Source organism: Felis catus, chromosome E1, assembly GCF_018350175.1.
Source record: "Felis catus isolate Fca126 chromosome E1, F.catus_Fca126_mat1.0, whole genome shotgun sequence".
NCBI classification, from domain to species: Eukaryota; Metazoa; Chordata; class Mammalia; order Carnivora; family Felidae; genus Felis; species Felis catus.
The window spans coordinates 47,842,565-47,855,246 of NC_058381.1; the positions used below are offsets into that span (position 1 = coordinate 47,842,565).

The 12,682-nt window shown below is 47.4% G+C and overlaps 1 protein-coding gene across 8 annotated transcripts in view; it reads right to left on the reverse strand.

Moving 5' to 3' along the window:
- Positions 1-12,682, reverse strand: part of PITPNC1 (phosphatidylinositol transfer protein cytoplasmic 1) — a 275,970-nt gene that overhangs the window by 214,572 nt on the left and 48,716 nt on the right. Inside the window, exon 1 of one of the 8 annotated variants that reach the window (XM_045044221.1) lies at positions 11,409-11,602. The exons of the other annotated variants lie outside the window; for them this stretch is intronic. Coding sequence (XP_044900156.1) covers positions 11,409-11,510 — 102 coding nt within the window. The 5' untranslated portion in view covers positions 11,511-11,602. Of the gene's footprint in view, positions 1-11,408; positions 11,603-12,682 lie in introns of those variants that run through there. 8 annotated transcript variants of the gene reach the window in all.

The following is a 12,682-nucleotide window of genomic DNA, read 5'->3' on the forward strand; positions in this document are numbered from 1 at the left end:
CCAGAGACAGAGCTGAAGGGGGTTCAATAAATAGGAGTACAACCCTTGGCCCCCCTCACCCAAGGGTGAATGCAACCATTCAGAGTAACACAAAACTGGGGGCGCCGAGGTGGCTCATTTGGTTAAGTTTCCAATTTCGACTCAGGCCATGATCTCGCGGTTCGTGGGTTCAAGCCCCGCGTGGGGTTCTGTGCCCTCAGCTCAGAGCCTGGAGCCTGCTTCGGATTCTGTGTCTCCCTCTCTCTCTGCCCCTCCGCCGCTCACACACACACACACACACACACACACTCTCTCTCTCTCTCTCTCTCTCAAAACTAAACAAACATAAAAAAAAAAAAAACTTTTAAAAATAAAAAAGAGTGTGCTCGCTTCGGCAGCACATATACTAAAAAGAAAAAAGAGTAACACAAAACTCATAACATAAAATGAAAATAGGGGCACCTGGCTGCCAGGCCCCCACGTTGGGCCTAGAGCTTTCTTTAAAAAAAAAAAAAAAAAAGGAATGAATAAATATCAAAATGTAAAACCAAAACAAAAAGGTTCCCAGCCTATCCCTACACCTCCAAAAGGCTGCCCCTGGAGCATGGGGGGGGGGGGGGGCCGTCAGCCCCTCCATTCCACGGCTCGGCTTCCCCCCCCCCATTCACGGCTCCCCACCCTGCCCCGCTCCAGCTAAAACAATCTGCTGACCGTGCGCGGCTCACATGATTTCACAGCTTCCCACCTAACAGAACTTCTTTGCCAAAATCCATAACCATCCTTCAGGACTTGCTGCAGAGGGCCTCCCCATGATCCCCACCCTTTGTGAACTCTCCTTGGCACCGGGTTCATAGCGAGCTTGCAATCAATTCCAAGTTTAGTGTCCTTACCGAAATAATTCTATGCGGAAGAATACGTTGTCTGGCGTTTGCTCCCGGGTCGTCCCGGGCTGGGGGCGGGCGGCGCGGCCTCACCCGAAGCCACACTGGTCCTGGGCGGACTGTTACAGATGCAAGTGGGTACACGCGGGTTCATCAGAGGGTTCTCTACTTTTGCTTATGTTTGGAAGTTTCCACAGTGAAAATCTGAAAATAACTAGCATCACAAAGCCAGCTAATGACAGAACTAAGATTGGACTCCGTATTTTAAGACCAGGGCCCTCCCTGCCTGCTACGGTTTCTCATGGATTATTTCACAGCAGCTCTCGCTGCTTTTTCCACTGTATCCAAAATCGTATTCATTATTCATTTGACAGGAAAGCCCGGTTGCTCTCCTCAAAGAGCAGGCAGTGTAACCAGGGACACAGGTAAACAGATAAATCACAGTGGAATGGTGAGGACAGGAGCCAATGGAGGAATCCGAGTGGAAGCAAACAGTTTTCTGTGGGGGAAACAGCATTTAAGCACACTTGAGGAGCCCAGAAACGCAGCCGCGCCAGAAGGTGGCATCCCAGGTTGAACTCAAGAGCTAAGCAGGGACATTTTAGGTTCAGGAGTTTGGGGACACAGGCACGACTCAGCCATGGGCCAAGGTGAGGTCTTGTGGAGGCCTGGTGAGGAAAAACAGGGCCAGGTGGGGCAGATGCCCTGGGGAGGTGAGTGGGGGCCGGGCTGTGATAGGGCTTGAAGCCAAGCCAAGGGGGTTGGATTTCACCTCCCAGGCAGTCAGGAGTCGACACGCAAGGGACATAATCACCATCAGGATTATTAGGAAGGTAACCAAGCTGTGTGCATGGCAGCCGGGAGTGGGCTTTCACAGGCGACCGGAGCCAGGATTAGTATGAACGAGGGAGGTACAAAATCAAGGGGGGGCCAGAAAGCCCAGCAATCCAGATGCCTATTACTTCAATGCAGTATTTCTTTAATACTCAAAAGTAATGCAAGAAAACCCACAATTAAAACAAAAATCCAAACTGTCAATAAAGGCAGGTTGTTGCTGTTTGTTTTACAACCCTGCCTTACGCAACGGGCCGTGCAAACCTCCCCCCAACTCCCCATCCCCCACCCCAACTCCACTGGGTGAGTCTAAGAGAGCTGACAATGATACGGGTACAGATTGAACAACATGAGACTTTATATATATTGGTGTGTGTGTGTGTGTTTAATATTGTAGAGCTTTTATTAACTTTTCCCACTTGGTTCGCAATATGGGAGGATATTTTGATAAGTGCACAGAGGGACACACAGCTTTCTTTGCCTCCGGCTCCAATAGGGCTCCGCAGGGCTCTCAATAGACCCAGACAGTAAATGAGGAGGGACCACCCTTAAAAAGCACCTGGCTAGGGGTGCCTGGGTGGCGCAGTCGGTTAAGCGTCCGACTTCAGCCAGGTCACGATCTCACGGTCCGTGAGTTCGAGCCCCGCGTCAGGCTCTGGGCTGATGGCTCGGAGCCTGGAGCCTGTTTCCGATTCTGTGTCTCCCTCTCTCTCTGCCCCTCCCCCGTTCATGCTCTGTCTCTCTCTGTCCCCCCCAAAAATAAATAAACGTTGAAAAAAAAATTAAAAAAAAAAAAAAAGCACGTGGCTAGCTCAATCCGAGCAACTCCCTCCAGACTCCAGATCTCCGGGTGGTGAGTTCGGGCCTCACGCTGGGTGGAGAGATTGCTTAAATAAATAAAGCTTAAAGAAAAACAAAAATAAAAACCACAAGAGCAAATGCCCAGAGGGTGAAAGAGGAGAGGGCAGATTCAAGCAACGTTTCCAGGGCAGAAATGAGGGGGGGGGGGGGGAATGCAGGACGGGGAGGGTGAGCCCAGTGCTCAGCTCAAGCAGAATTTATTCCACCCAACTACATCCTGAATACTTCAGGGGCAAAAATCCCATTCCCCTCGTTTTTTGTATCATTTTGCACCCAACTCAATAAGTTCCTATTAATTCATTAAGCGGAAGAGAAGAGCTTACATCCAAAGCACACACGACTGAAAGCCCAAATGTGTATTTCCTTCATGTTGCCTCCCTCAATGAAGCGCGGGTCACTCATGAATATTCAAAACACATAAACCATTAATGATAACTAAGACCCTCCCCCCCACACACAAAGCTAGCAAGTTATTTGAGTGACACTCTCCTGTCCTCTTTCCATCTCATTTTGCATCCTGAGGACTAAGGAGGAGAATAATGAAAGGGAAGCCTCAGTTTATAGTCTCTGCAGCCACAATCAGATTAGAAGAAAGGCTGACCGCAAAATGGTTGTTCCCGCCCACCCTGTACAATTGGGAGAGAATAACTGAGCTGCTTTACAGTTTTCTGTATCAAGTATTAACTGGATTCCCACTGCGCTCTCCTTCCCTGATTTGCAGTCTTGCTCATGTTAGCTTCAGCCTTGCGTGGTAAGCACATTTGCTCGCTCCATCTCTATGGAGCAAATCAAAGGCCAGCTCAGGACTATGGACAGTTCAAGTGACAACAAGAGTGAGGCATCATCCAGATGAATCATCAGGTGTGGAAATACGCTCAAGAGAGACTCACAATGACCAGGGAGACCTTCATAAATAAAAGCCGCCGTGAAACCTGATTTCTGGATGGCTTCAGAAGGCTGAGTTGCTCTGAGAAAGAGGTACTGAAATGACAGCTTATGGCCCGTGGCTAAGACCCAGGCAAGAAGCCATGACTAAACAGGAAATGGGTTGAACCGATGTATGAGTGTTCAAAGCACAGGCGCGGGGCTATTCTCTGCTACATCCTACAAAGTGAAAATAAAGCTGCATTAACCCTCACAGCTCCCATCGTTGATTGGGAGACTACTATGCACCCAGTGTTTCACAGGCATAATTTTAAAAAATATTTTTAAGTCTTTTTTATTTATTTTTGAGAGACTAGAGGGGGTGGGGGGAGGAGGGGCAGCGAAAGAGGGGGAGACACAGCATCTGAAGCAGGCTCCGGGCTCTAAACTGTCAGCACAGAGCCCGACGAACTCACAAACCATGAGACCATAACCTGAGCTGAAGTCTGATGCTTAAACAAGTGAGCCACCCAGGCTCCCTGCACAGACATAAGTTGTAGCCCAACCAAAAGCCTTGCAGCAGATAGCGTGATCTTCATTTTACGAAAAGACGCTCAGAGAGGTTAAGTCATTTGCCTGAAGTCACAAAGCTGGTCCTAAAGGAGCTAGAGTTCAAACCCGGAGGAGCAAAGGCAGGCTTAGAGAAATGAGAAACTTTTCCTTTCAAGCTCTTGATGACCCTACTTTTTTTTTTTTTTTTTAATGTTTATTTATTTTTGAGGCAGAGAGAGACAGAGCGTGAACAGGGGAGGGTCAGAGAGAGAGGGAGACACAGAATCTGAAACAGGCTCCGGGCTCCGAGCTGTCAGCACAGAGCCTGACGTGGGGCTCGAACTCACGGACCCGCGAGATCATGACCTGGGCTGAAGTTGGACACTCAACCGACTGAGCCACCCAGGCGCCCCTTGATGACCCTACTTTTAATTAGAGGGAAGCGAATGAGGTCGAGGTTGCCAGTGCTGGGTGAGATTCCCGTCTTCAACATTTTAATACTTTGTTCATCGTGGAGTATTTGCATGAATTATGATTTTTTAAGTGTCCCACATTAAGATATTATTTATGAGGTTTTTTTTTTGCACCCAAGAGGCATGTCTCACTGGCCTCACCCTCCGTTTGGCTCTGTTCCGGGCTGCCAATGACCTGTAATAACCTGAATGAAGCCTGTGTTTTCACTGCTGACTTTTCACTTTCCTCCTGTCTATACTGCGTACTGGGAAAGAGGTGTTTGTTGTTGTTTTTTTATTTGCTTATTTGCTTCTTTCATTTGTTGTTGTTATTGTTGTTTGTTTTGTTTTTTCCTTTGCCCTCCCTTTTTCCCTCAACACTGGTCAGGATACCTACAAGCAAGAAATGTGGCAAAAGGTGGTAAACTGGAACATGGGCTGCAAAAAATTCCACACCGTCCATGAATATATGCAAGCACATTTAAAAAGGAAGTGTCTTACAGTAATGTCTTGCCCCCCGCCCAAAGCTGGAGAATGTATTTATTTTTGTAACAGATGAGCTTCCATAATGATCAGATCTTCACACATCTGCTTCACAAAATTATCTCTGAGCCCCATTACCAGACACAAAATTAAATAAATGCTATGAGCTGGGGCTGTGGGTTGTCGCTGGTAGCTGCAGGGAGAAAAGTCATCCTTTTTGTTTCTAAACTTTTGTTGCTACAAATGTGGTGCTGTTATGACATACTCCAGGATGAGGAGGGAACAGCCACGCCAACAGCAAACACAGCTGTTTTGATTTGTATTCTGTGGGCTTTTTTTTTTTTTATTAACTAAATACAGTGTTTGATTAAAAAAAAAATCAACAGTGGGACGCTCATCAATTACACGGGAGAGAAACTGATATAGAAATTGACTAGGTTCAGGTACCCATACATAACCACTTTGCCATTTCAGCGCTGATGTCGATAAAAACGGCATTCATTCAGCACCTACTGTGTGTCCAAACACAGCCAGGAATTTGAGTCACCAGGACAAAAAGCCAGGTTTTCAGGGCATCACCCTTTGGACCCATGTTTTACAGAGGAGAGTGCAGTCTATTTGTTTAATTAAAAAAAAAAAAAAAAAAAAAAAAAGCTTGATCTCAGTCCATATACACTTTCTGTAAGACAGGCCAAGAGAAATTTATAGAAGCAGAGGGGGCAGACCTCTGGCAGGGTTACAACAAAATTAAATGCTCGTGGCCTGGAGTTTCCTGTCCCTTTTCAGCACTTTCAACTCCAAACAAAAACAAAATTAAAAAAACACACACACACACACAAAAACGAAAACCAGGAGCAATAAACCAGCAACAGGACTGCTTTTTGTTGCTGGGGCAGATTACACTTCTGGATGTCTCCTCCACTTCTCCTAACTTGACTTATCTGACCGACATTTAAAAGGGAGCATAGAGGGGCGCCTGGGTGGCGCAGTCGGTTAAGCGTCCGACTTCAGCCAGGTCACGATCTCGCGGTCCGTGAGTTCGAGCCCCGCATCAGGTTCTGGGCTGATGGCTCAGAGCCTGGAGCCTGTTTCCGATTCTGTGTCTCCCTCTCTCTCTGCCCCTCCCCCGTTCATGCTCTGTCTCTCTCTGTCCCAAAAATAAATAAACGTTGAAAAAAAAAATTTAAAAGGGAGCAAAGAAAAATTACCTCTGGGCTCAGAAAATCAATGTTAAAAGTCCAGACTCTAAGTCCCACACATTCTATGCATTAGAAAGTCATTTAGGAGGCCCTCACTCTGTCCCCTTCACCTGAATTCTAACAAAGATCTTAATTAATCTGGTTTTTCAACTCACAGGAGTTTAGAGGGCACATAGGAGAAGGGGTGGTGGCTCTACTCACTAACTCAGCCCTCGCCCTATGGATGGCCAATTTTTTTTTTAATGTTTATTTTTGAAGGAGAGAGCAGTGGAGGGGCAGAAGAGAGGGAGACACAGAAGCCGAAGCAGGCTCCAGGCTCTGAGCTGTCGGCACAGAGCCCAAGGCAGGGCTCGAACTCACGAGCTGTAAGATCATGACCTGAGCTGAAGTCTGACGTTTAACTGACTGAGCCACCCAGGCGCCCCTGGATGGCCAATTATATATATCATATTTAATGACCTGAAGGGCAGGCACTCATTGACTCACTCACTCATTAACTCATTCATTCATTCACTCACTCATTGACTCACTCACTAACTCATTCATTCATTCACTCACTCACTCATTGACTCGCTCACTCACTAACTCATTCATTCATTCACTGATTCATTCACTGATTCATTCAACCACATCCATCAGAAGCCTCCTCTGGGCTCCTCCAGCTCCTTCAAGTTCCTGCTAATACCACCCTCTCTGACTTCAAGGGATGTCTACAGAGTTGCTGGCGCTCCTGGTAAGACCGTGCCCCCCACCCCCATGCCAGTGCAAATCTCCTGAACCAAAGACCCTTAGGAGGTGTATTAGTTTCCTGCGGCTTCTGTAACAGAGTACTATGGACTACATGGCTTGAAGCCACAGAAATGGATTCCCCTGCAGGTCTGGAGGCTGGAATCCACAGTCGAGGTGTCAGCAGGGTCTCCCTTCCCCTGAAGGCTCTAGGGAAGAATCCTTTCTCTCCTCTTCCATCTTCTGGTGGCCCTGACAGTCCTTGGCTTCTGGCTGCATCACTCCAAATATCTGCCTGTGTCTTCATGTGGCATCTTCTGTGCCTCTGTGTGTCCTCTCCTCTTCTGAGAAGGACACCAGTCGTTGGATTTCAACCCAGGATGATTTCATCTGGAGGTCCTTAACTAATCATATCTACAAAGACCCTGTTTCCAAATAAGGTCTCATTCTGAGGTTCCAGGTGGATGTGAATTTTGAGGGGACACTATTAAACCCCCCTACTGATTCTCCATCTTCCCCCAAAAAGCTGTCAGAACAAGCCCCTTTACCTCAGCCTCCACGAAAGTCCAAGAATCCCCTGCGCCCCTGACTTTTACCCCTTCCCACTGTTACCTCAACTTTCCACACAGCAAACAGAAAAACTACATACAATTGTATATAGCTAAATATATAGTTACGTAGTATTTGATATATATTATATAATAAATATAAGTCAAATCGTATCACTCCCTTGTTTATAACTCCCAGTGACTCCCACTGCAAGGGGACACTTCCTGGCCACCCTCCAGAGCCCTGCACCATCTGCGCTGGGTGCCCTCCCCCCATCTTCCCTTCTTTCTCCCTCCCCTGCTTCACTACTTCCTGCTCTCCTCCTGGGTACACCCAGCTTTACCTTTTCTCACCTCCTTGCCCAAACACACCAAGGTCATTCCAACACTTGCCGATCCCTCTGTCTGGACAACTGCCCTCCAGACTATCACACGGATCAGACCCTTGTCCACATGTCAAATCCTCAGAGAAGCTTCCGTTTATCCTATTTAAAACAATGCATGCCCCCAGCCACACCCACCCACCCACCCACCCACACACACACACACACACACACACACGCCTTAGGTCACTCTTGACCACATTACCCTAATTTAGTTTTTTCTTTACAGCACGTAATACCATCCAAAAACATCTTATTTATTTCCATGTCTGCTAATGTGTAGCTTGTGTCCAGCGATAGAATGTCAGCCCCACGAGGGCTCCGCGGTTTAGTGAAGGGGATACGGATTCGTCCGAAGCGGAAACGCTCATGGGGCCGGAACTGTGCTGTGGAATGTATCTTCACGACCATCCCACCAGGCAGGTACTATCGTTATTGCTATTTTACAGGTGGAACAAGGGAGATGGGGTAACTTGCCCAAGGGAAGCCAGCGTTCAAACCAGTGGGTCTGACTCTAGATCCCACGCTCTGGGCTCCCTCATCAGGGCCTGCCGCGCAAACAAAGATTACATACAGCACTTTGCCAAGGGGTAAAGGTTATGCAATAGGCCTGTGGGGGCCGGATGAGGAAACTCCGCCCGAGTCGGGGCGGGGGCTTCCTTTTGCAGCTGAGTTCTCAGGCAGAGGAGGCAATCAACAAGTGAAGACAGACAGCCGGCACAAGAGTGTGGCAGAAAGCAGACCGCACCAAATGGAATGCTAAGGTGTTTCTGGTCATCCCCTGTGCGCACGGGGAGGGGACACAGGACTCTGGTTCCAAGTCTAAGGTGTCAGCATTAAGTCCTGTTGCTGCAAGGCTCCTTCCCCAACTGCATCCTGGTTCTGAGCACTAAGCTCTTGCCTCCTTAACGAGGCTCTCTCTGAAACCAGACACGGCTTCTGCTTCTGGGAGCCGGCCTCGCTCTGCTCCGTTCTGTGGAGCGCGGGGGTCCTGGTCTAAGCCCCAGGAGCAACGCCATCTGCCAGCTGATACCTTGTGGGTCTCTCTCTCTCTCTCTCTCTCTCTCTCTCTCTCTCTCTCTCCTTTCTACAGCTGGCTTCTCTCAGTCTGGCTCCCCTGAGCCCATTTCTGACACGGATGGCTGGGAGGAGACAAGAAAACTATCAAAAACGGAAGGAAGGGGGCGCCTGGGTGGCGCAGTCGGTTAAGCGTCCGACTTCAGCCAGGTCACGATCTCGCGGTCCGTGAGTTCGAGCCCCGCGTCGGGCTCTGGGCTGATGGCTCAAAGCCTGGAGCCTGTTTCCGATTCTGTGTCTCCCTCTCTCTCTGCCCCACCCCCGTTCATGCTCTGTCTCTCTCTGTCCCAAAAATAAATAAACGTTGAAAAAAAAAAAGTTAAAAAAAAAAAAACGGAAGGAGGAGAACTATTTCGTGCAGGAGTAAATGGCTCTTTGGCCAAACACCTTCCAGTCCCGTTCTGCGATGCATTCGGGTCTCTGTTCAAATGTCACCTCATCAAACGCCTTCCTGCATCTCTCTCCCCATGCCCACTTCCTGTCCCTTTACTGTTGTTGTTGTTGTTGTTGTTGTTTAATCTCTCCCTGACATATCTGTAGTTTTGTATACTTACATGTTATTGCCGGGATCTCTCCCATCACCACCACCCCCGTCCCCAGCAGAGGACAGAGAGTTTGTTTTAGTCATTGCCGTGTATCTGCAGTGCTCAGAGCAGTGCCTGGCACATAACAATCACTCAATAAAGAGTGGTAAGCTGCGGGACAACAGCAGTCCCCATGAACCTGAAGTCTGAAATCGCTAGGTAGAACACACTGTAATAGCTGACGTTTACAAAGATCTCTCAAGAAATCAAGGCAGGGAAGTATGGTAAAACCTTGGTTTGTGAGCATAATTCGTTCTGGAAACGTGCTTGTAATCCAAAGCACTTGTAGATCAAGGCAGATTTCAAGAGCCATTGGCTCAGCTGTGATCATGTGACATTCGGCGGCAGGTACTAACTCAAATTGCAAGACATCGCTCTTTTATCAAGTTAAAATGTATTTAGAAACGTCTGCTCGTCTCGTGGAACACCACCGGCAGAACAAGTTACCAGCAATCCAAGGTTTTACTGTATTTCTTTTTTCTTAGAGTTGAATGAGATCATGTTCCGGTAACAAAGGCAGTAACAAAGTTTCTAGAACACAGCAAGCCCACCAAAAGGTTAGCTATTATTATAGGAAACATTCTAGAAACATTTACAGGATCTGGATAAATATAAACCTTCCTTCCCAGGAACACCCAGGTCATTTCCTGAGTTTCAGATGCTTGGAGCTTTCCCGGAGGGCAAACCCAATGGGAACAAAATAGAAGGTAATGCGGGGATGGTCGGTGCTGGACAAAACTGAAAATATCTGATAAAGATATTTGCTGGGGCGCCTGGGTGGCTCAGTCGGCTAAGCGTCAGACTTCGGCTCAGGTCATGATCTCACAGTTCGTGGGATCGAGCCCCACGTCGGGCTCTGTGCTGGCAGCTCGGAGCCTGGAGCCCGCTTCGGATTCTGTGTCTCCCTCTCTCTCTGCCCCTCCCCTTCTCGCACCCGGTCTCTCTCTCAAAAATAAATAAACATTTAAAAAAAGTTGTTGAATTTTTTCAAATTCAAATTTTTTTTTTGAAAAAGACATTGGCCAACGAGAGGTGACTTTAAGTAAACAAAGATGTTGCTGAAATAAACAGAGTCCGTGGTCAAGAAAGGCACGACTTGGGGCGCCTGGGTGGCGCAGTCGGTTAAGCGTCCGACTTCAGCCAGGTCATGATCTCGCGGTCCGTGAGTTCGAGCCCCGCGTCGGGCTCTGGGCTGATGGCTCAGAGCCTGGAGCCTGTTTCCGATTCTGTGTCTCCCTCTCTCTCTGCCCCTCCCCCGTTCATGCTCTGTCTCTCTCTGTCCCAAAAATAAATAAACGTTGAAAAAAAAAATTAAAAAAAAAAAAAAAAAAAAGAAAGAAAGGCATGACTTTTGGCATAAACGATCCTCATCAAACCCTTTGAAATGAGGTAGGTGCAGAGATGTATGAGTTGTGCACGTGTCCGTGTTTGTACTCTGAAGAGGAACTGTAGTAGGGGACAAACCTCTATCAGCAGTCAAGGCCACAGAAGCCAGTCTGTTTTACAAATTACCATGTCATTAAACAGAGGGCGCATGAGAACTATTTTAAGCACATCCTTTTCCTTAGTCTTGGTTTTCTGCTCAACTTCCAAGGCCTTACCAGCCAAACCGCCAGCTTCAAAACTTCAACCTCACTGTACTATCAAGGAACGTTTTCTAATCGTGCCCTAAAACCAGACGACCCAGCGAGCTGCGCTCCTGTCATGAGTGATATTGTAGGAAGAGGCCGGCAGGACGTGAAAACAGGGCTAAATCTTGAGGGTAAGACAAGACAAGAAGCAAACAAGTGTTCTTCACGTTAAAGGTCCTTAATGGGATAGCACATCATCGTGCAGAAGCACATAATAATAGACTTCTTCCCACATTCCAGAAGCTCATAATCACAAAAGCAGCAGAGAGAGGGAATGATCCTGAGCGGGTAACATTTATCAACTCCTCTGCATCTGCAATGGTCTTAAACCCTTTATAAATCTTATCTCTATACCTCTGAAAGGCACCCCTTTTGCAGATGAACAGAAAGAGGGAGGCTCTGAAAAGTTGAGTGATGTGTCCTAAGTGGCCAGGATTCAGAACTGGTTGCTGACATGGTACCGTCCCAAAGCAACGCTCTTTTGGCAACACTGATAACTTCTCGATGATTCCTAAATGCTACTGCTTTGCAAAATCTGCACCAGTTCACTGCCAGAGAGAAAAAAACAAAGTGAGTGCTGTCTGTTTTCAGAAAGCTAAATATATTCACTATTTACATCCCAAAACTGTACCCTTTTCAAAGTTTCACATTTAAATATTCTTTCATAGGGGCGCCTGGGTGGCTCAGTTGGTTAAGCGTCCGACTTCAGCTCAGGTCATGATCTCGCCCTCTGTGAGTTTGAGCCCCGCATCGGGCCCTGTGCTGACAGCTCAGAGCCTGGAGCCTGCTTCGGATTCTGTGTCTCCCCCTCTCTGCCCCTCCCTCACTCATGCTCTGTCTTTCTCTGTCTCACAATAACAAATAGATGTTAAAAAAAATTTTTTTTTAACCAATAAATGTTTCTTGGGAGGCCTGGGTGGCTCAGTCGGTCAAGTGTCCAATTTTGGCTCAGGTCATGATCTCGCAGTTCATGAGTTTGAGTCCCGTGTTGGGCTCTGTGCTGACAGCTCGGAGCCTGGAGCCTGCTTCCGATTCAGTGTCTCCCTCTGTCTGCCCCTCCCCTGCTTGTGTTCTCTCTCTCTCTCTCTCTCTCTCTCTCTCTCTCTCAAGAATAATAATAAAAAAAAAAAAAACCCACGAAATAGTCTTTCATAAAAGAAAGGATATTTTGACATGAAAATTCCCCCCAAATCGTAAACATGAAAAATTAATGACGGGGGGCGCCTGGGTGGCGCAGTCGGTTAAGCGTCCAACTTCAGCCAGGTCACGATCTCGCAGTCCGTGAGTTCGAGCCCCGCGTCGGGCTCTGGGCTGATGGCTCAGAGCCTGGAGCCTGTTTCCGATTCTGTGTCTCCCTCTCTCTCTGCCCCTCCCCTGTTCATGCTCTGTCTCTCTCTGTCCCAAAAATAAAAAAAATAAACGTTGAAAAAAAAATTTAAAAATAAAAAAAAATTAAAAAAAATAAAAAAATAAAAAATTAATGACGGAATAGCAATTTAAGTTTTAGAATATCTTTAAAAAAAATTTTTTTTATTTTTATTTTTTGGAAGAGAGAGTGAGCAGGAAAGGGCAGAGAGAGGGAGAGAGAATCTCAAGCAGGCTCCACACTGCCAGCACATAGCCCGGTG